Here is a 21639-nt window from a genome sequence, read left to right on the forward strand (position 1 = left end):
ATGCAGTGCTATAATGATGCAGAGATGCGGCCGCGATCAGGCGGCACCGTAGAGGGGCGGCAAAAGCAGTGATTTTTTAACCACCAGAACACTAGTAAAAGCTGAAGCGGCAAGTTTCACAAAAGGCCGTTACATGTGTTGATTGCACTGGTTTGAGTTATAGTTTAGAAAAGAAAATTTCGAATCTTTGTTCTACCTACCTACAAATAGAAGTTATATATATTCTGTTATATATTGGATAACACTTGACTTGAGATTACCGCAACATAGCTTTCTAAAACACTGAATATATCTTTAAAACAACATTTTTTTAAAGCAGTTTTCTATGGTATCTACAGTTGCAAACATTTTGCTACCAAAATCTACGTACTTTAAATTTGTGATCAGTGACTGCATGGTCAAAAGGGCATATTTTTTTAAATAGTAACTGCTAGTTTTCATTACATATTCTTAAAGAGTACACTTTTTTGAATATAGCAACACAAAAAAATTATTGTACTACATAATCAAATTTAAGAGAAAATCTCAAATTAAGGAAAATAGTTAATTATACTCGTAATTAATTTCATAATGTTACTACCTTGATCTGGTTTGGTTTTTTGTTATATTAAAAAAAAGTTCATTCTTTAATAATACCTCACCAAAAAATAGTGCTGTCCATTAAAAAAGAGTGACTCTCTTAGTTCTGTAGACGCCTCAGTAGACGCATGCCACTATAAATAATTTTTTAGCATGTAGGTTTACGTAAGTTAACGATTTTTGATACAATAAATTGCTGTGACATTTTTTTCTCTCTTTTTCTCTTCAATTTGATTATGTATAATATAATCAATTTATTTTATTTTTATTTATTTGCTATATTCAAAAAAGTATATCTACTCTAAGAGTATGTAATGAAAACTATCCCATTAAAAAAATAATAATCCCCTGATCATGCAGAAGTACCTACGTCACTGACCACAAATTTGTGCGTGGTAGCAAGCTTTTTATAATCTTGGATTTAAAAAAAACGTTTTGAAGATAATATTCAGTGTTCCAGACAACATTTTCACCCTGTATATGTATATGATATCCTTTTCTATGAAATCTTTGGATGTTTATAAAATATTGGGGTTAAAACAACCTAATTAGTTCATTTTCTCAAACCAATGTTTAAATTTTCAGTGTCCGCCGCTAGTGGCGAGAGAAGTTTTTCTAAACTTGAATAATTTTTCAATAATTTAAGTCGATCCCAATTTAGAAAGCTGGTATTAATTTCTATTGAATCATCACGAGCTGCCTCTCCCTTATTGACCAATTTGCAGGAGAAGGGTACAACTGTAGTTGATTATTGTTCTTAGAGTATGTACCTACTTCTTAAAAATAAAATGAGTGTTTTCATGTTTTGTGCAATTTCTTTTAAATCACAATTGAATGTCATTTTCATAAAAAATATTTAACGACTATATGGGCGGCATCTCGGAAACGTGTATCATATTGAAAAAATATACCCCACGACCACGGTGGGGCAGATACAACCAACGCTCTCCGGAAAGAAAGATTTTATCATCGAATTCACAATCCCGATATGATGCCTCCGACCCAAGATGCTCTTCTGCAACATTGTAAACGAGCGGTTGCCGGTACCGGTACGCTCTGTGCATGGCACGCGACCGTCTGAAATCGGTGCGCGCAGGCGCAGAAACGGTGAGCATACGGGTTATCATTGCCAATTTCCTTACGGACAAATTTCTAATAACTAATTATTGCAACAGCAGTATTAATTCGCTCGGTCTTCCTAACGGGTCTGTTCCACCCGCAAACACTGGTGATCTACTACTACTAAAACCAAGACAACGTCGATATGAAGTCTACTCTGCACGTTTTCATGATGGGTCAAACCGCGCATGGGAATCTAGAAAGCAGAAGACCGTAGCTCTATCCTCAACGGAGGCGGAGTGCATGAGAATGTCAGAGGCTGCATCCTGCTTCAAATCATTCATGGCCAAGTTAGGACTACACCACCTTGGCGAAATTGTTGTGTACAAGGACAACATAGGGGCCATCAAAAGTTGTTGAAGAACCCAATGTTTCACGCTCGAAACACATCGACATTCGCTACCATTCTATCAGAAAACAGATGCAAAATGGAACGTTCAAGGACCTGGCGTCGCGTCACATGGCAGCTGACGTTTTCATGAAATCATTGCCAAGACCTGGCCATCAGGAGTGTACGGTGATGTTAAATCTCGTTTAAAATTTCGCGTTGTGTTAATATAGCGAATTCGAATGTGAGGGGAGGTGTTAGAATAATAATTATACGCGCGCTTGGGTGAGTTACTTTAGTATGTTAAGGGTGCGGCAGACACTCATTTTATCGAACTCATTTTATTTGTTTTATTTTTTTAAACGACTTTCAAGGAATAAAGTATCTACGTCGTACCTTTCTGGTGAGCAATTGGATGCTTTTGCATTATGGTCGCTTCAAAATCTATATTTTATTATATCGATCCAAAAATGTACAAAAGATTAACTTAATTTGGTTTGGTTGGGCGCAAAATAGTTCAGCGATAATACAGTAATGCAGAGTCTATGTTTTGAGTAAACTCACTCAATGTTTATGTTTCAACTTTTAATAACATATCGCTTTTAAATTTTACATGTCACTAAGTAACAAATTCTTTCTTTAAACGTTAAATATATATTTGGGTAATAACAGTCTATAATTATTGTTATCAACAAACGGATTCTATAATTAATTAGGTATCTCAGTAAATGAAAATAGTTGTTGCTTTAAAAAAGAAGAAACTATATATAATTTCTTAATCGGATGTATGATGATGCAACATGTTTCAATTATCAAGTAACGTATGTACACAAATTCCTACAGTATCACCGTATTCAATTCACTGCCTTGGTAACTCTTATTGGAAGTACAGTGTTGGTTTGAGACGCTTTTTCTAAGCTGTAAGTACACAATGCATTGATTACGCAATAGTGTAGTACCTATTAATTAGTTAATAGCAAGTAGGAATTATTGCAGTAGGTATGTAATTAATAGATAATAAATTATAGTTCAAATTTGATTCTTTTTGTAGAAAGATATATATTTTTGATCAGACTGTGTATAGAGATAAGATTGTATGTACTATATAGGTACCTCTATATCCAAATGACCATTCGTTAGGTATAGGTACCAATTTTTTGGCGCAAAAGTGATACACTTTTCTACATGGATATAAGGTGTTCAAATTTAAAAAAACTTCAATATGAAATTTGGTCCCCACCTATCTAACTTGTTAAAGTTCGTGGTTCATAGGTTATCACTTCCTTGATGATTTCAATTAAAGTCGTGGAGAACAGGAATAGTAGATACTCGCAATCTTTAGTAATCATATTCATTTGTAACAATAGCACCATAGGTATTATAGGTAAAACATAAACCAAAGACCATTATTTTTTATACTCGTATGAAGAACTGTCACTAGTTGTATCCTTGTATCTCCCAAATCAACATATTTCAGTGTTAGGTATATGAACTCTCAAATCGTGTTTAAATTAAGTAACCTGATTAACATTTGAAATTGTTATTACTAAAGAGTTGTTATTGTAAAAGTCAGTTACAACAGAAGTGTCTCATAGCTTGAGAGACACGGAAAAAGAGAGATCGCAATTCGAACTCTAAGAAACCTTTTTACAAATATACATTTGCAAAAATGCGCTAAAAATAAATTAAACAAAGATGCACCAATAATTTCTAGGTACATCTTATAATAAACCGTACTTACCTATCCATACTTTATTGGTTTGCGCCAAGTCCAACGAGTGTGTATAGTTCAAGTTAAAGGAAATTGTCTGATCCATCATTTCAATATTTTAACGCAAATAAATAAATGCATCATCTGTGTCAACATGTTTAGCGGGCGACATGTTGCGTTTTATGGAATATATACCTATTTCACAATATATACAAAATGGTAGTTGAAGTGCCCGTGGCGAGCGCTGTCGTCGGAGTGAGCGCGGATGCGGGTCTTCTCGCTGGTGGAGCGTGGCGCGAGGTCGAGCTGGCAAGGCGAACTGGTTCCGCAGGCGGAGAGTTTCTTGAAGCGCCGTCGAAGCAGGAGTTCGGAAGTCTGCTTTTAAACCTTTGCGGCCAGGTATACTACACGCTCTCGTCGATTGACCGTTTTGACCAATGAGGGTGCAGCACGTTTTAGTTTGCTGCCGCATCTGCATGCGGCGCGTTGCCACAACATGCGTCAATAATTCATAAGCAATAATTATTAACTGCAAACCACATTTTGGTCCCGATATCTCATGATAGCGCGGAATTTTTATGGGATGGGTCATATATTATAATATTACACCTGTTGGGCGAAAATTTATAGGTACTATAAGATAACTTACTTAAACTAATTTCGACACCCTCCTTGATTTGTTGATGAAATTTAATCTGTAATATTTCAGAAAAACTATGGCGCCAGTTGTTGAAAAAATTGCAGAACTTGGCAAGTATACAGTTGGAGAAGGTCCTCACTGGGATCATGAAACTCAGACCTTATATTTCGTCGACACCGTAGAGAAAACTTTTCATAAATATGTACCTTCTCAGAAAAAATACACGTTTTGTAAAGTAGGTAAGAATAATTGTTCAAACTATCACACGTAACTGTTTTTACATTACATACTGAAAAGTACCTATAGCTATATACCTACGTAGACCGTGCATAGTAGGTACTTGTATTTAGATAAGGGTAGTATTAGCCAAGAGTATATATACTCTTTGGTATTAGTAAAAGATCCCACATACGGTCAACCTTTGCTCATCTGTTTACTGAGTGAAATACATCTTTTTTAGTAATCTTTATTTTTATATGTAAACAAACACACTGCAAAAGAGTTGCCTAAAAAATTAAGTCAAGACTATCCTTATATCCTTAATTAAAATTTCTGTCTGCTTCCATTACATGGAGAGGAGACTTACATTCGATGTCTACTCAACGAGCGGCTGTTACGCTGCGTCGTTCTCTTTCACACACTCTCTCACGCGTTTACCGTGTGAAAGGGAAGGACGTTGCTCGTGGTGTACGCATCAATGTATGAGAGTGCGGCGCATGCGATCTTTCCATGTGGTAGACGCAGACAGAAATTACCTAATTTTTTAGGCAACCATTTGCAATGTGTTTGGTTCAATGAATAAAGTTTGGTTACATATTAAGATGGCTAAAAAATGTAATTCACTCGTGGGGCGAAGGTTGACTATGTGGGATCTTAGATTATACCCTGCTTGACAAATCACAAGATAGCTTTTTTATCTGTTTAACATTGGAATTTTGAAGCTTGTGTGTGTGTGTGGATATTATGTTAAATACGTTACATAATTGAAGTAATTCAGGATCTTCGAGAACAAGGATTTTGACTTAGAGGCGAATTGGTCAAAGCCTTGTGGAGGAAGGTTCAAGAAACAAACTTGGGAAACTGCCATCGAATTTAATTCGAATACCTATACTATGCCTATATTTTTCCACCTTACTGCACAGAACACTGAGTCTCTAATGCAGATGAAGTAAATCGCAATTCTTCAGTTTCTTCAGTCGGTGGTACTTTCTCAAGCTAAACGATTAATGCTGCTATCTATTTTCCCTCCTACAGCTTATTGAACTGAGTACGAAGGGTAGAATAGCATTAGATTAGCTAAAGAATGGCGTGAGAATTTAATCCATCTGCACATAAACTGAAGTTGATGCCATTTCAGATAAACTGGTTTCTTTCATTATTCCCCTTGCTGGATCCCCTGGCCGTTTTGTAGTCAGTTTGGAACGTGAAATAGCCATTCTTACATGGGATGGCGTTAGTGCTGCACCTACAAGCATAGAAGCTATTGTTAATGTCGAACCACACATTAAAAATAACAGACTCAATGATGGCAAAGCAGATCCTCTTGGCAATCTATGGACAGGTATAACTGAAGTCGACAACCAAATTATAATAATTCTAGCTCGAATTCTTTAGGTACAATGGCTATTGACGCTGGTCTCCCCGTAGGACCGGTCACTGGCAGTTTATATCATTTAGGGGCTGATAAAAAGGTAAAAATGCACGAGAGCAACATAGCTATAGCAAATGGGCTCGCGTGGAGTAATGATTTGAAGAAAATGTATTATATTGATTCGGGAAAAAGAAGAGTAGACGAGTACGATTATGATGCTTCTACATTATCCATCAGTAAACACTATTTAAATATATTCCACTATTTTTTGTTAAATGAATATTTTTCAGGCAATCAACGGCCATTATTTACTTTTGAAAAGCATGAAGTGCCTGGATATCCAGATGGTCAAACAATTGATGAGGAGGGTAATTTATGGGTTGCCGTTTTCCAAGGACAGCGAATTATTAAAATCAGTACCCAACAACCGGAAGTGTTACTGGATACCGTAAAAATACCAGATCCTCAGGTAAATTAAGTAACTTTGTGTATTACATTAATTACCTTTGGAGTCAGGTCACCTCTGTTGCATTTGGCGGGCCGAATTTGGATGAACTGTATGTAACATCTGCTGGTCTTCAGCTTGACGACAGTTCTTTTGACAAAAGTTTAGTTAATGGGCACGTCTACAGAGTAACAGGTTTAGGCGTCAAAGGTTTCGCGGGAGTTAAAGTGAAGCTATGAAACATTTCATGTGACTTTTGTATTTTGTTATACTATCGGCGAATAAAATATGAATAAATCAAAAGGTTTTTTATCTAGGACGAGTATCTTTAGCGCATTTGTTCAGTGCATGCGCCGGCCGCGGGCAGTCACCAGCAGCACGACCACGCAAGCATTCTTATTGTATTAATAATAATAATAATAATAATATATTTATTGCCTGTGATCAATATACATTGACATAGACATAGTCACTAATATTAACAAAAACACATTAAAAACACGTTAAAAAACACATTAAAAAACACATTAAAAATATGTCGTATCACAGTTGGTCAATATAAATCACAGTGTATACAAATCGCTTGTTTTATAGAAACAATTGTGCACTAAAAAACTTTTTAGTGCCGTTTTAAATGCCATGTCGCTTTTCAAATTTTTAATAGTAGATGGAAGGGAATTATATATTTTTATGCAATTGTACAATGGTCCTTTTTCGAATTTGGTCGTACGGTGAACGGGAATAGTGAGGATATCAGAGTTTCTTGTCTTATAGTCATGATTAGCATTCAATTGGGTAAAGTATTTAGGATTTTTATGGACAAACATGCTTGACTTATAAATATAAATGCTTGGAAATGTAAGCATTTTGATGGCAATAAAAGTGTTTTTATGTGAAGTTAGGGGCTTAATATTAAATATTAGTCGAACAAGTCTTTTTTGTAATGTAAATACTCTACTACACTCCCCAGCTGCACCCCATGCTATTACACCGTATGCTAGATGGGGTATGCCAGAGCATAGTATATTGTGAGTAGAGCGTTTTGATCTAAACTCGATTTTAAGTTTAACAGCACATAAAAAGTCTTGTTAAGTTTTTTACAAACATGGTCTATTTGTTGGCGCCACGATAACTCATCGTCAATAAAAATACCCAAAAACTTTGCACTAAGTCTTATATTGGTTTCATTTGATGGCCTCATCTTCCCAAACTGGAGACATACGGTCTTTTCAACATTTAAAACAAGTTTATTTACACAACACCAGTTTTTAAATTCCTTCATGGCAAGATTGGTTAAAGTAAGTAAATCATTTGAGGTATCGGCCGAGACCACAATTGTAGTATCATCAGCGAAACCTACCAATTTACTAATTTTTACGAACTTTGGAAGGTCAGCACAGTATAACAAAAATAGCAGAGGACCAAGCACTGATCCTTGAGGAACACCCAAAGATACTTCAAACGTCCTAGATGGCACATTTTCTATGTCCACGTATAGTTGTCTTCCCGTCAAGAAAGATCTTATCCACGCGAGCAACGGTCCCCTAACACCCAGATGTTCGAGTTTATAACAGATACATTCTGTTTGGATGGTATCAAAGGCACGACTGATGTCAAACAGTAGAACGTTGATCAGTTTCCTTTTGTCTAGTTCTGTGTACAGATGTGTTAGTAGATCGAACGCTGCGCTTTCAGTAGACATCCCTGACCGAAAGCCATGCTGACAGGCTGGCAAGATTTTAAATTTATTTATAAATGATGTTAATCGATTGGAGATAATTTTTTCCAAGAGCTTGGAGAAAATACTCAACAATGATATTGGTCTGTAATTTTCAATACTTGTCGGATCCCCCTTCTTGTATAACACAATTACACGAGCAGTTTTTAGTGAGCCGGGGAAAGTTCCACAGGCTAATGATTTGTTATATAGATGTAGTATGACAGGTGCAATGGACGTCCAAATGTGTCGCAAGATTTTCACAGAGATACCGTCTTCTCCTGATGACGAGGTGTTTTTTAGGGAATCCAATGTACGATTTAGTTCGTGTTGTGTTATTGGATAGACGTAGATTGATTGACTAATTCTGTTGTCTAGTGTAACAGAGCATGTCGTGTTTTTGTCAAAGTGCTTATTGGTCAGGTCCAAAGCTATTGTTGAAAAGTATGTTCCAAATAAGTTAGAAATTTGCTGTGTGTGAGTTATTAGTGTATTTTCATGATTTAGTGCAATTCTACTTTTTTCACGATTTCGCCCAGTTTCACGATTCACCATTGTCCACAGGGTTTTGGGTTTATTCTGTGAGTCTGATATAACCTTTTGATAGTATGTGCGTTTAGCTTAATGTTTAACTTGTTGCTTATATCTTCGCTTTTTTAAGTTGTAGTGTTTGAACACGCACTGGGAATCACAAGATTTTAGTTGCGAGAAGTGGTGTTTTAGATCGTTCCTAGCAATTGCTAATTCGGATGTAAACCACCTTGGTCCTTGCCCAGTACTTCTGGTTGTTACCACTTTGGTTATAACGGGACATATAAGATTGAATAACCATAGAATTGTCTCAAAAAATAATTGAAAAGCCGAGTCTACATCATCGCACTCCCATACATTCTCCCAGTTCACAAGTGCAAGGGTTGATTTGAAGTTGTCTAAATTGTTATTAGTGGTTACGCGAGATGTACACACTTTGGTCTCTTTTTTGTCATTACTTTGCGCAAGAAAATGCTGTGATATCACGATCACATTAGCAAAGTGATCGGATAAGTGTGGATTAGTTGTTGTATAGGCATAATAATTGGTGGGGATCGAAGTTACCAAATAATCTATCGCCGATTTCGAGATTACATTGTTAATATTAACATGAATTCTTGTAGCAGTACTGTTTTTATTTGTTAGATTAAAAGAATCAAATAAGTCTAAAAGCATCCTGGTTTCAATGGAACACGAAAACAAATTTATGTTGAAGTCGCCACACAGAATAGTGTAATCACTAACTGTATTAGCAATACTTAAGAGATAAGCTATATTGGTGAAGAACAATTCAACATTTCCGTTCGGCGGTCTATATATTGTGAGAAAGCATATTTTCTTCCCGTTAATTGCCGCAATGGTGGACGATGATTCAAAGTGCAATTCCACGTTACACTTATTTAATTGAGCACAGGGTGCGCACTTAAATGTTTTTTTTGCTAGTATCATTGAGCCTCCATGGATATGTGTATCTCGAGTAAATGCGGAAACAATATCGTAGCCCTCCACCGAGATCGCTTCAATTGATTCCTTGTTAAGCCAAGTTTCGGTAAGGCAAAGAAAATCTGGATTAAGTTCTGCAGTTACTAATTCAAGGACAGACAATTTATTGGTAAGTGATTGAATGTTCAAATGCATCACTTTAAAGCCATTTAGTTTAGTTTCATTCACACTCGCTGTTGTTTGCATTGAAGAGCTACTATTTATGACTTCACGTGTTATGTTGGGCTTGAAGTGCTCTGTCTTTTGAAAAAAAAAACGAGTTACTGTTGCACCATATGGCCATATTTTTGCATTAAGGGCGTGCTCATAATTTACTAGGTCGATCGTAACCTTAAACGACTTGTAATATTCCGTGCTAGGCAAAATAATATCCTCACATTTCACCTCCGGAAAGGTTGGCTTCAGGTGATTTATGACCTGCTCAGGTGTTGTATTTGGATGCATCCTTGAGACAAACAGATAAGCTTTTTTAGGGGCTGCCTGTATTGCCTCAATGTGTGATTCTCCTGTGACGAGAATTTTGCGTGGGTTATTCCGTTTTTTTGTGACCACTTCTGTCCACTTGCTTTCCTTGTTACTGACAAGTTGTACTTCCGAATCCGTAGTTTCATTAGCGTTTGATACTACTGGAACCGCCTGTATGGAGCTAGTTTTGACAACTTCTGTTTTAGCAAGATTTACTAATTCGGTGATTTTTTCCTTTTGTTTATTAGCGAGTATAGCTGCATAATTAAGATTTGTTGAGGTTTTGGGTTTGATGCTATTCGCATTTTTGGTCTTATTAGCGTTTTTAGGCTGTTGATATGCTGCAGGTATAGATACGCGTGTGGGTATTGTATGTTTGTCACCTTGGGTAACCGATAATTTCTGAACGTTTACATTATCCTTGTTAAACAGGCTGCTATTTTGACTTTCTAGTAAGATAATTTGTTGCTTTAAAGATGTAATTAGCTCATCTTTAGAAGCAATTATTACGTCTTTTGCAGCTAGTAATTGTGTTAATAGCTGAATTGGGGATTTACTATTACAATTACTTACATTGTCATTTGAATCAATTGCATCGGTAGTAGAGCACGCGTTGCACAAAACTTCACCTTTTTCTAGATTTATAACGTCTGCTTTTTTGGCACAACTATCATGATACGTTACGTATTATATATACCATGCGATCAAAAATGAGTTGCTGTCGAGTCGCCTTTGGAATTTTTGTTTACATGGCAAATCGTACTTAACTTGAACTTCCAAAGCCGACTCGACAGCAACTCATTTTTGATCGCCCGTTAGAACCTATATTAAAGTAAGCTACTCTTAGATCATATATACATAGATATAGTCTCCCATTTACCTTCAATAAAGGGAATCTGTGCCAACCTTCCTAACAAAAGTAGATATATTTTGCACCGTAAGTAGAACACCGCACATGCGCAATAGCATCCGAATGTAAATGATAATTTACAATGTCTTCTTTTGTAAATCGATCGTAATCTCGACAACGAAATACAGCAGTCTTCCGGTTTTCAGCATTAGGTTCGTATTATCAAGTTATTCCTGCATCGATTACTCAGCAAGCTTAAAGCCATTCTAGAAGTCATAATTTGTGAATTTCATTTTCATAGGTAGATCATTTATTTTTGATTAAAAAATACAGGGCTGAAACTGTAGATGACGAAGTAAGAAAAAACTAATTAGTTGTTAAAGTTAGAAACTCGTCCACTGTGTATAAGGAATGCTCTAATAAATATTACCACACTACCATTGTAAATTTTGTGTCACACCAGGCCTTATGCACGTCAGGTAGATGGTTGTACATTTTTACTCCCTAGTATATTACAACTACCGCAAGGGGGCTCTGCTTTTGACTTTCGCTAAAGTGCCACTCTTTGATTTCAAATTTATGCTGGTTAGCTTCTGGAAGGAATAGCCATTCCGGTGACCATTTTTATACATTGCCATGACAAATTCACTTCTCCATTACTGTGGTGTAAAGTTAAAGCCTAAATCCTGGGTGTTAGTAAATTACGCAGTTTTGAATGCGGTGTTTGAAATGTGCTTTATCATAGTTTTGGGAATTTTAAAAGTGTTTGTCAATACAAATACACAGTCTTGGTTCATCAAATGCGAGGATCATCATCATTAATCAATAACACTACTGAGGATGCAATACCCAGCAGAAGTGACAGGTAGGAATAGTGTATCACATTTGCACTATTGATTCTAATGGCATTTTCTTATGAATATTATGATCATGAACACTTGGCTGTAAACACATTTGAAACGTAAAAAGAGACATTATGGAACATAAATTGTAGATAATTTAATTTCCTAAGAAAAGTTCGCCATGGTATGTCTATCTTAAACCATTTAGTAATAATAAATATTTAATGTGCGTGAATTTTATGCAGCCTACACTTATTACTATTATACTGGAATGAAGATTAAAATTAAATACATACCATAATGAAAGCCTCTATATTATAAATAGGGACCGGACTTATATGCATGAAAACACGTCAAAAATGCACATATATAATATATATGTCCATTTTTGACGCTATTATGCACAAAAAATTATTGCAACTTTTTTCATTCAAACTTTTTAAACATATCCTGTATTATAAAACAATTAATGATTCAGTATTGTTCCAAGTGATCCATCTTAAAATTTGTGCGCCTATTACTAACATTTTCCCCAGCCAACATTCGTCATCTCATTTGTTGAACTTGAAAATTTGCTTGCATTATAAATTAATGCTGACGTTTTATCATTTAACAAACTTGGGCGCCATATTTTTTTGGTATATCATTTATTTTTTTATTCCTTTTTCCTTTTTGTTTTTTTTCTTTTTATTTTTTTCTATTTTTATTGTTTTCTTTTGTTCTGTTTCTAATTTGTATTTTATTTGATTTATTATTTGTTTATAATTTAGAAATAAAAATATAATTGTTGCAATTAGTACCACTGGAAACTTGTTTTGTAATAAAAATGGGCCAAAAAATGAATAAAATGCTAATCCATCTTAAATATACACAAAAACCCCAAAACAATATTTATGTAATGCATAAGAGCATGAAATCCGGTCTCTAATTACAAAACATCAGCTGCCCAACGGACCTACATCTCCAAAAAAATTTGTTTTTTTCTGGCATATATCACATTACCTCTTAGTTAGAGCAACTGTTATTTAAGTTGAAAATATGTGTGCTTATGACTAATCTATACAGATTTAGGCACAGAACAGTCCTTGTCAATACATGATAAACCTATTCACCACATACACGACCGACTGATGATGTTGAACAAGTTGGCGAAGAATCTGTAGTTAGAAACTTTGTCCTCCACACCTAATACAACATTCAATGAACCTTGTTCGAGAAACAACAGCCTTTCTTACCAAAACATGACGATCCAAGCCACCAGTAGCAAATAGATCACCGCCTTCATTAAAACATGCAGAATTGATACCACCATCGTGACCTTCCAATGTGTACAATGGTCGGCCCTCTAAAGCATCAACGATTTTGATGGTTCCGTCTAAACCTGTTGAGAGGAAATAATTCGCACCTGGATGCCAGGTCACGCTTGTAGCATTATCATGTAGTACATAGTGCTGTTGCAGTTTGTTGTTGCGTATATCATAAACACGAACACTACCACTACTCGTGGCCAAAGCGATTGAATTACCGCCACGGTGGAAATCAACACAGGTTCCACTGCCTAAAGGACACAATAATTAAATTCTTGCAAAGTGAGCACTTACTGATAGATCAAAAGGTATATCAAGTTGAGTAGTATGTTACCTTTTCCCAAAGTGAATGTGTGTATAGGTTGAGTAGTAGAAGCATCCCAAATCCTTAACGTTTTATCATCAGAACAGGATGCGATGATATGGCCATCTGGAGAAAACTTTGCAGACCGCACCCAATTTGTATGGCCCAAGAAAGAACTTAAAAATTGTTTCATTTGAACGTTCCACAATTTCAGCGATTTATCATTAGACCCACTCAGTAACTAGAAAAACATCCGTTAAAAATAAGCATAAGTTAATCAAAGCTATCCACCTGATCATCTTTGGGTGAAAAGGAAACTGTTCTGACTGCTGCAGTATGAGCTTGAAAATCTGTACTGCCTCCTGTTATTGTCGGTATCCATAATCGAACTGTGCGATCTTGGGAGGAAGATGCTATCAAGTGACCGTTTGACGCAAAATTAACACACGTTACTACATCTGTATGACCTTTAAATGCATAACAACGCATATTTTTCGCCAAATTCCACACTATTATAGAATGATCGCTACTACAGCTAGCTATTTGGTTATTCTTGGGGTTAAAAGATACATCAATAACTTGTTTCTTGTGTCCTTTTAATCGATGTTCAAGAGCGGGATCGTTGTTACTCACTGATATTTCTGACATTTTTATATTTTTACGTTGAATAAAATGTCTTTGCCACTCTACTTTGAAGAAAACCGTTGAAATTTAAAAATCAATTTAAGGTTAGTTCGTAACCTTGGTAACAGCAGCACCTTTTGGTCTAAAATAAAATGGTGAACTATTTCTGTTAACGAAACTACCTACCACTCTTTTTGATACATTTTGAACTACTGCCGTAGATTCAAGCGTAGACGATGGATATACACCACGGACCTCTTTTTTTAAGAGGTCCGTGATTTATACACTTACTCATACATTACAAAACTTCGACCATATATTTTTTCATCAAAGTTACAAAGGTCCGTCCGGTGGAGAATAAAAGCCAACAGTGTCGTACACCCTAAAAAATTTTGCTATTTTACTATGGGAAAGAGAAAAAAAGAAAAAACAAACATTATTATTGAATCGGCAGTGGGCACAATTTGACCACTGGCCTCGGACAGAGAAAGTGGCTGCAATAGCGCACCCAACTTCATTGGAAAATGCGCTCTAAAAATGCCATGTTAGTTCATGAAAAAAACTGCTCCAAACTATATTAAAAAACTAGATGAATTATGGAAAGAATTGAATCTTCAGCAGCGTTTAAAAATTTGTATTCAAACCATCCACCTGCCATAATTGAACGGGTGATATACGCTTGATAAGACTTAACAACAGTACTTTACCTATTGCTAGGGTCAAGCAATTGATTGTTAAAATTTTAGACAACACCGCTAAGTTTGTCAGTACGTACAGAATACCACTTTTAACAAATGTTGCTCATCTATAGCAATTATTACCTTCACTATTAGCAAGTTACTAAAGTTATTTCAAGGTACAGAATTGGACTGATCTAAACACCGAAGGATATGTACTTACGTGTGTGTGTCTGTGCTCTGTGGCGGCTTTGAGTCAAATTGAAATTCAATTTTTTAAATTTTATTAAGACGTTAAAATCGAGTGGTTTGAATGAGTAGGCCCTATAGTCGCTCTGTTACTCTTTAACCGTGAGGGTAGATAAAGTGATCACTTAACCTCAAGAGTTGATAAAGTGAAATGGATATTACGCATTCGAATGACATCTGTCATTCTTATTTCAAATGGGACGCGAAGCACGATATAAAATGACAACAAAACGACCGCGACGGTTGAAACTAAGCTTGGTATTTTTTATGTCTAAAAGCTTTACAATGATTTATATAGGATTTTGTATATTACACCATCACACGATTGAAGACCGACATATCTGTGACTGGCATTCTCTCCTGGCGAGTCTAAAATGTATGTATTATTCGTCAGATGATGAGGAAACCCTTTCGCTATTTCTACCAATCGGAGATGAAGAAATGGACACATATTCATTTGTAGTACCTATTGAAATTTTTTTATTCTATAAGTTGTTACAATGACTATATACAGGGTGGTGCCTTGCGCGACGCAGCATAGGGATTTCAATGGTAATTTCTTTATAGTCAATTACTAGCTCCCCTAATTATTTTAGAGCAAAAGTCTAAATACGTTTTTTTAGAGAAAAAAATACTGCATCTGCTCATCCGTTTAGTTATAACCTATTTACCTTTTTCAAAACTGTAGGAATCGGCAAAATAAAAAATTACATTTTTATAAATCAGTGATGCTTTGGAATCTTTATAACAAACTACAAGCGCATCGCATGTCAGTTATCGTTTGACGTCGAACGATTTTCATATTTAATTCTGTTTCAACTAATCGACGCCAGGAAAAGCGTCTATTGGGTAATGTTTTTTTAGAGAATGAAATGCTGCATCTACATCAGATACTATTTGTTTATCATTTTCCGGAACCAGACTACCTACAAACCTAATTGAAAAAAAAAAGAATTTGACTTGAGGAAGAATTGTTCTTAAAGTTATATTCGAATTTTCCGCTACTGCAGCCAAAACGTTGAATGTATTGTCGTTCTCCTGATAGCTTTTACGGATATTTTGAACGTTATTGCAATTGCAGATATTTAACACTGTGCCTGTTCTTTCAAACTTGCGCACAATTCTGTCTACTGTGGTACTGCTTGGAATCGGCCGATTGGGGTGCTTCACACTAAATAAAGACGTTACTTGGCGGTCATAAAACAGCTTTAACATTTCCACTTTCTATTCATTTAAATACATGATAAATAATTTTATGATTAACTAATTTACAAACGCTTATAAATTTAATATACGTGAAAGGCAAATAATGGAACGTGATCGCTGTTTTTTTAAGTAATTCCAAGGCATATCTGATTAATTGTAAAATGAACCTTTTTATTTTGTCGATTTCTACGGTTTTAAAAATCGGAAAATTATAAGTACATAATAGTATGAACAGATGCAGTAAGTATTTTTTTCTCTAAAAAAAAACACATTTAGACTTTTGCTCTAAAATAATTAAGGGAGCTTATAATTGACTATAAAGGAATTACCATTGAAATCCCTATGCTGAGTCGCTCTAGGCACCACCCAGTATAGTAGGTATTGTTAAAAGAACGTACAATGAAGCATACGTGCATAAACTGCTAATTGCTTTATGGCTATATGCTGATCATCTTTTTATCATTTTCTATCTACATGATCATGTCTTGCCTATTTTGTTTTTACATAGACCCAGGATGAAAATAATATGGACACTTAAAATTAATACACTGTTTCAAACCAATATACACAATTAACTAACTATTTAACAAAAACTAATAACAAAACCAAAAATGTATTCACGCAGGAAAAATAGTGCACGATGTAAACCAAAATTATTTCGCAGACGTACCACATTAAGACATGCGAACCGCCGCATTGATATGCATACCCCGCTCCCGTTCCCACATTCCCTCTCTTACTTGTGGAAATATTATCGCAACATTTTCACTATAGGTACTTCTGGTAAAAGTGTGGTTGCCCATTACTGTGAAAACTTTTGTAATTCTTTTTATTTATTACTTTATATACAATTTGAAACAATCAAAAACAAAAATGAAACAGTGTGCCCAATACATAGCATCTTGTATTAGTGACGATTGAATACGCTATACAGAAAAATGTCTAAACGTGGGATGTCATTTAATGTAACACTAATCTCTTCAAACTGGCTTCAAGATATTTCACTCGGTTTACCAATTTATCCTTTGGATTAAAGTCTGTATACACTATAGGTAGTATTCGATAACCTTTCGCTTCTAATAATCTGAAACAAAGGACGTTATGACCGTTAGGTTCCACACGCCCCCTGCACATATCGTGAAAATCTAGTGCAACAACTGCCACTCTGTAAGTAACATTTTGATGAATGCAGTACATAAAATAACATTCTTACTGAATACAGTTACTGTCCTCTGAATCGATCGGTAAAGGGTTGCATTTAGCGTCCAACCTCACCTCAGCATCTGGAAGAACACAATGTAAAGAGCGCAATTATTGGTAACATAGATACCAATATAAAATCCCATGTCAGAATAAATATTTGTCTTTAAATGGGTTTTCGGATTCAGTAAATTACTGATCGTATCTTGCAGAGCATTAACCATAACTAATTTCTCTTTCGATCTTGAAACCTCGTTGCGTTTGAGAGCAGAACTTTTAGACAAAGTGGGACCTTTGTAGTCCTTTACTAACAATTTACTCGCATTATCAATATTTAATAGTTTTAAATATATCGGTACACTCGACATGCGATCTTGATGGATTTTAGATGTAAACTGTTCTGTTAGCACTGACGAAATATGTTCTGTCTTTGCCAAGTTTAGCACAACCAATGACCATACAAAATTCAACCATGTAACAGGTTTGCTGATTTCGGCTTCTTGTAATTGGGGGATTGACACTTCGTTTAGTTGTTCTATGTTGGATGGACTATAACTCAGACCGCCGAGTGTAATAAACAATGAACATATGTCCTGAATTCTACAGATTTTATTATTTTTCAATATCCAATCTGCTAAAGCATCAAGAATATCTGAAACAAATCACAATGGAATCAGAAATAATAAGAAAAAAAGAAACATTACCATAAACAGGCAAGAAGTAACATTTTTGTTTTACACATACATACCTTACATTTTTATGTGGAAATGATATTTTATTTTTTCATTAGGTATATATTTTTTAGCGCATTTTCCTAAAGGAACATTGCCTGATATTAGTTTACATTTATTTGTCTTTGTCTTCTAGGTCTTTAATTATAAAGCTATTTTAAGATGTAATCCATTTTCAATAGGTTTATTACACAAAATTTCGAGCAAAATTTGAACGGAATCAGTAAAGTGTTTGCCATTTATTGTGTTCACAATAGACAAACACCAACGCCTCCTCTTAAAAGCTTGCATCACTTTGCTCTGCCGCTTAATAACAGACTGATTGTCTACCTTCAGCCTTCTCAATAAAATCTAACAGCATCACCAAAAAAATGAAAATAATTTTTGTTTTTTGTTGTTTTTCTTTTCAAAAATAAACTTTTTATAGAAATATACTATCATTGTTACCTGACAGACATAGTGAAATGGTCACCTAATTTTACAATAAAAATATTCCAAAGTAAAATGGTTATTGAGAACTGAGTCACATCTATAACCTTTATTTTCTAAAGATGATCAAACTATTCACGTACATTTAATAACTTACCTGTTGATTTATATTGTAAATGTCCCAAGCTCGTTAAAATTGAACCAATAACAGCACTTCCCTTTGTGTTTCCTTGAATTGCTATACCAATATCAGAGCAAATCTTCTCTAACATATTCTCATCAATAAAATTTAAAACTGCACTACTGTACAATAGATCGCTGCACTGTTTTAAATCTAAATGATCCAAATTTCCTGCTATATTATAAGCTAACGAACGTAAAAGTGGAGTTGATCGACGCTTCTTAGAGGCAAGCATCGTCATTACCTGCAAAATGAATGATTAATGAAACGTCGTTTATTACATGTTCTATTTTAAAACATTAGTTTCTGTTAATGTTTCAGTGTAACGTACTTCACAAACTTTTTGAAAGTTTAAATGGAATATTAAAAGTAAACGTACTTATTTTCAGTGTTGAAAATTTAAAAGTGCTCCTACCTTCACTGTTTGAGGCAACGAGATTGAGGTGATAAGTTTAGCAGCTTCATCATCAGCAGTAATATTAATAATTGTCGATAAATCTTCATTTCGTGGAGTGACAAACGATTTTCTTGGACCAATCCGTTTCGTTAAAATCTTACACAATTTAATAAATCGAGGATCTGTATTGAAATCGGACAATTCGACTTTTCCCATTGATGACCACTCAGCAAGAAGAGATACTACCTAAACACACCAGTCAGTAACAATTAAATTCTGTTCAATGTTACCTTAAGTGCCCGTTTCCGTGAAATACCACTTTCATCTGCTATTGATAATAGTTCTCCGACTGTAGTCGCTTTTCCAATACTTTCATCAGTAAAACTTGAACTGATGTTAACTGTATTATCTTTCAAAGATGCGAAGGCGGCCGCAACTAAACCATTAGTTTCTTTATTTGGTTTTAAAGTTTGTGGTATGTCACTTTGCTGTTTCTTAATTTCTATTTCCCTATCTAGTTCTACATTTCGGATAGCAGCACTTATTGGGGCCGAGGAAAATTTGCTAAGATGGAACAACTGGACAGTACTTGATTTTGTGTACTGCGAAAGAGTTCGTGTAACTTTAAACATCTTCTACACGGGTTGCTAAACTAGCGCCTAGAGCAAGCTTTATTTATTATACAATTATGTAATAAATTAACGTCAAAATACAAGATATGAGATATATTAACTTTCTAACCTATTTCGCCCTTTCGGGGAAATGTTTCATTTTTATACACGAGAACTACCACGTGCAAATCAATAGAACTTCTCCGGTTCAATTCAACTAAATAGCATACAGAGTGCTTCATCGGCACAAGTACGTATTGAAAGCCAACGAGATTCGAATTTTTGCCAGCTTAGCCCTTTAAAATAAATAAACAAAAAACTGCCTTTAGTAGATTGTATGCGAAAACCATTTCTAAAAATGGAATAAATAAGACAGTTGGTACTGCGTATGCGCAAACATAAATTTTGAAACTAATTTTCCTTTTTTCCAACCGCCTATGTATCAAATTTCAATTAAATGCTTCCATAGATGAAAAAATTTGGCACTGCGCATGCGCAAAACCAAATGTTGAAACTGGCGTAAGATTTTCCTTTATTCCAAGTGCCTATGTATCAAGTTTCATTTAAATGCTTCCATAAATAAAAAAGTTGGCACTGCGCATGCGCAAAACCAAATTTTGAAACAGACGCTTGATTTTCCTTTATTCCAAGTGCCTATGTATCAAATATCGTTTAAATACTTCCATAAATAAAAAAAGTTGGCACTGCGCATGCGCAAAACCAAATTTTGAAACTGGTGTTAGATTTTCCTTTATTCCAAGAGCCTATGTATCAAACATGTAAAAAATTGTTTTTTGGTTTTTTTTTTACATAACTTTCTTAGCAATAAACCCAGAAAAATAATTCCGTCCTTGGTGCGAGCCTCGACACCATAACGAACCAAATAGCGAAAAAAGTAGAACAATAGCTCTTAAGATAAAGAACTAGTAGCGTCCCAACGGATGGCCGGACGGACAGACGGACGGACGGACCAAGTAGCCACAATAACGCATTTATTTTTTTTTGTGGAAATGCGCTAAAAACAAACCGCACGAGACATCATAAATGCAAGTGGAAAACATGATAAATCAATTTAGTACAAAAACACTTTAAAACACGGTGTATGTATAGGTACATTCAATTGAGATAAAACAACTAGTAAAATGATAAATTACATGTACATAAGAAAACATCAAAATGGCCCTATCGATGCCATCGCCATTCCCGTTAACTTCCGCTACTAGCTTCGTTATGAAAATCGCTGGTCTTCGGTATCTGCGTAGAACGGTCGAAATCAAATACGTAGCCCCATTGATGTATACAGGGTGTCTTAAATTAAGTAAGCTATCTTTGTTATTATTATCTTACAGATTCGGTTAAATTGGCAAAGTTGTGTAGTTTTTGAAGTTGATGCATATTCTGATGCGATATTTTGAGAAAAATACATTGTTGAAATATTTTAGTAACAAATAGAGAGATCGGAAAAAGTTTCAATTAATTCAATAAAGTAGGTATGGTACTGTACATTCTCTATTTAAAACACAAAAGTTTTTTTTCTTTGGAGACTCAAACTAAAACGTCAAAATGCACATTGCCAAAAACAATTCCCACCAGAATCGCTTGGTGGACATCGAACTAATGGGTATAGATGTGTCTGTAACAAAGCGCTGGACAATGGTTTAAAGAAGGATATGCTGTGCTTTAAGTGGTATAAGTATGAACTTCCGAATCAAAAATTCCGTTTTCGATTTATAATCGTTTTTTCGCGTATCTAATCATATCTGGAATGCTTTTTATTTTTTTCGGCGACACAGAGAAGCTCATTGTCTTCCCTAAATCAGACATCTGAAATAGATTCACTTTTTAATAATTTACCACTCTCTGCAGAATTAAGGCTTCGTAACAGGTTGAGACAAAACTGACA

General features: G+C 35.1%; 3 protein-coding genes across 3 annotated transcripts; 1 reads left to right on the forward strand and 2 right to left on the reverse strand.

The window, feature by feature from the left end:
* Positions 1 to 2816: 2816 nt before the first annotated feature.
* Positions 2817 to 6716, forward strand: LOC116164712 (regucalcin-like). Its single transcript, XM_031478920.1, has 6 exons — positions 2817 to 2946; positions 4447 to 4616; positions 5735 to 5938; positions 5992 to 6204; positions 6259 to 6437; positions 6485 to 6716. Exons 2-6 carry the CDS (start codon positions 4454 to 4456, stop codon positions 6650 to 6652), a joined length of 927 nt encoding a protein of 308 aa, XP_031334780.1. The 5' UTR covers positions 2817 to 2946; positions 4447 to 4453; the 3' UTR covers positions 6653 to 6716.
* A 5979-nt stretch (positions 6717 to 12695) lies between these two features.
* Positions 12696 to 14406, reverse strand: LOC116163764 (POC1 centriolar protein homolog B). The gene is made up of 5 exons (XM_031477867.1): positions 14257 to 14406; positions 13723 to 14197; positions 13462 to 13672; positions 13056 to 13378; positions 12696 to 13005 (listed from the first exon to the last, which is right to left on the reverse strand). The coding sequence occupies exons 2-5, from the start codon at positions 14077 to 14079 to the stop codon at positions 12925 to 12927; spliced, it is 972 nt and encodes a 323-aa protein (XP_031333727.1). The 5' UTR covers positions 14080 to 14197; positions 14257 to 14406; the 3' UTR covers positions 12696 to 12924.
* Positions 14407 to 16999: 2593 nt separating this feature from the next.
* On the reverse strand, positions 17000 to 19906 carry LOC116164411 (FAST kinase domain-containing protein 4). The gene is made up of 6 exons (XM_031478588.1): positions 19416 to 19906; positions 19144 to 19371; positions 18705 to 18972; positions 17518 to 18039; positions 17401 to 17470; positions 17000 to 17352 (listed from the first exon to the last, which is right to left on the reverse strand). The coding sequence occupies exons 1-6, from the start codon at positions 19755 to 19757 to the stop codon at positions 17148 to 17150; spliced, it is 1635 nt and encodes a 544-aa protein (XP_031334448.1). The 5' UTR covers positions 19758 to 19906; the 3' UTR covers positions 17000 to 17147.
* Between the last annotated feature and the right edge of the window lie 1733 nt (positions 19907 to 21639).

Source organism: Photinus pyralis, unplaced genomic scaffold (assembly GCF_008802855.1).
Source record: "Photinus pyralis isolate 1611_PpyrPB1 unplaced genomic scaffold, Ppyr1.3 Ppyr1.4_LG2, whole genome shotgun sequence".
NCBI classification, from domain to species: domain Eukaryota; kingdom Metazoa; phylum Arthropoda; class Insecta; order Coleoptera; family Lampyridae; genus Photinus; species Photinus pyralis.

Bases quoted from the DNA above. Each gene is read 5' to 3' on its own strand.
- LOC116163764 (XM_031477867.1), bottom strand. From the start codon at position 14,079: ATGTCAGAAATATCAGTGAGTAACAACGATCCCGCTCTTGAACATCGA. The intron at 13,379-13,461 runs GTAACATACTAC...TGTGTCCTTTAG, and splicing joins CACATTCACTTTGGGAAAAG to GCAGTGGAACCTGTGTTGAT. The intron at 13,006-13,055 runs GTAAGAAAGGCT...ATGTTGTATTAG, and splicing joins GCTTGGATCGTCATGTTTTG to GTGTGGAGGACAAAGTTTCT.
- LOC116164411 (XM_031478588.1), bottom strand. From the start codon at position 19,757: ATGTTTAAAGTTACACGAACTCTTTCGCAGTACACAAAATCAAGTACT. The intron at 19,372-19,415 runs GTAACATTGAAC...TGGTGTGTTTAG, and splicing joins CACGGAAACGGGCACTTAAG to GTAGTATCTCTTCTTGCTGA. The intron at 18,973-19,143 runs GTAGGAGCACTT...TTCATTTTGCAG, and splicing joins CGTTGCCTCAAACAGTGAAG to GTAATGACGATGCTTGCCTC.
- LOC116164712 (XM_031478920.1), top strand. From the start codon at position 4,454: ATGGCGCCAGTTGTTGAAAAAATTGCAGAACTTGGCAAGTATACAGTT. The intron at 4,617-5,734 runs GTAAGAATAATT...ATGCCATTTCAG, and splicing joins ATACACGTTTTGTAAAGTAG to ATAAACTGGTTTCTTTCATT. The intron at 6,438-6,484 runs GTAAATTAAGTA...CTTTGGAGTCAG, and splicing joins TAAAAATACCAGATCCTCAG to GTCACCTCTGTTGCATTTGG.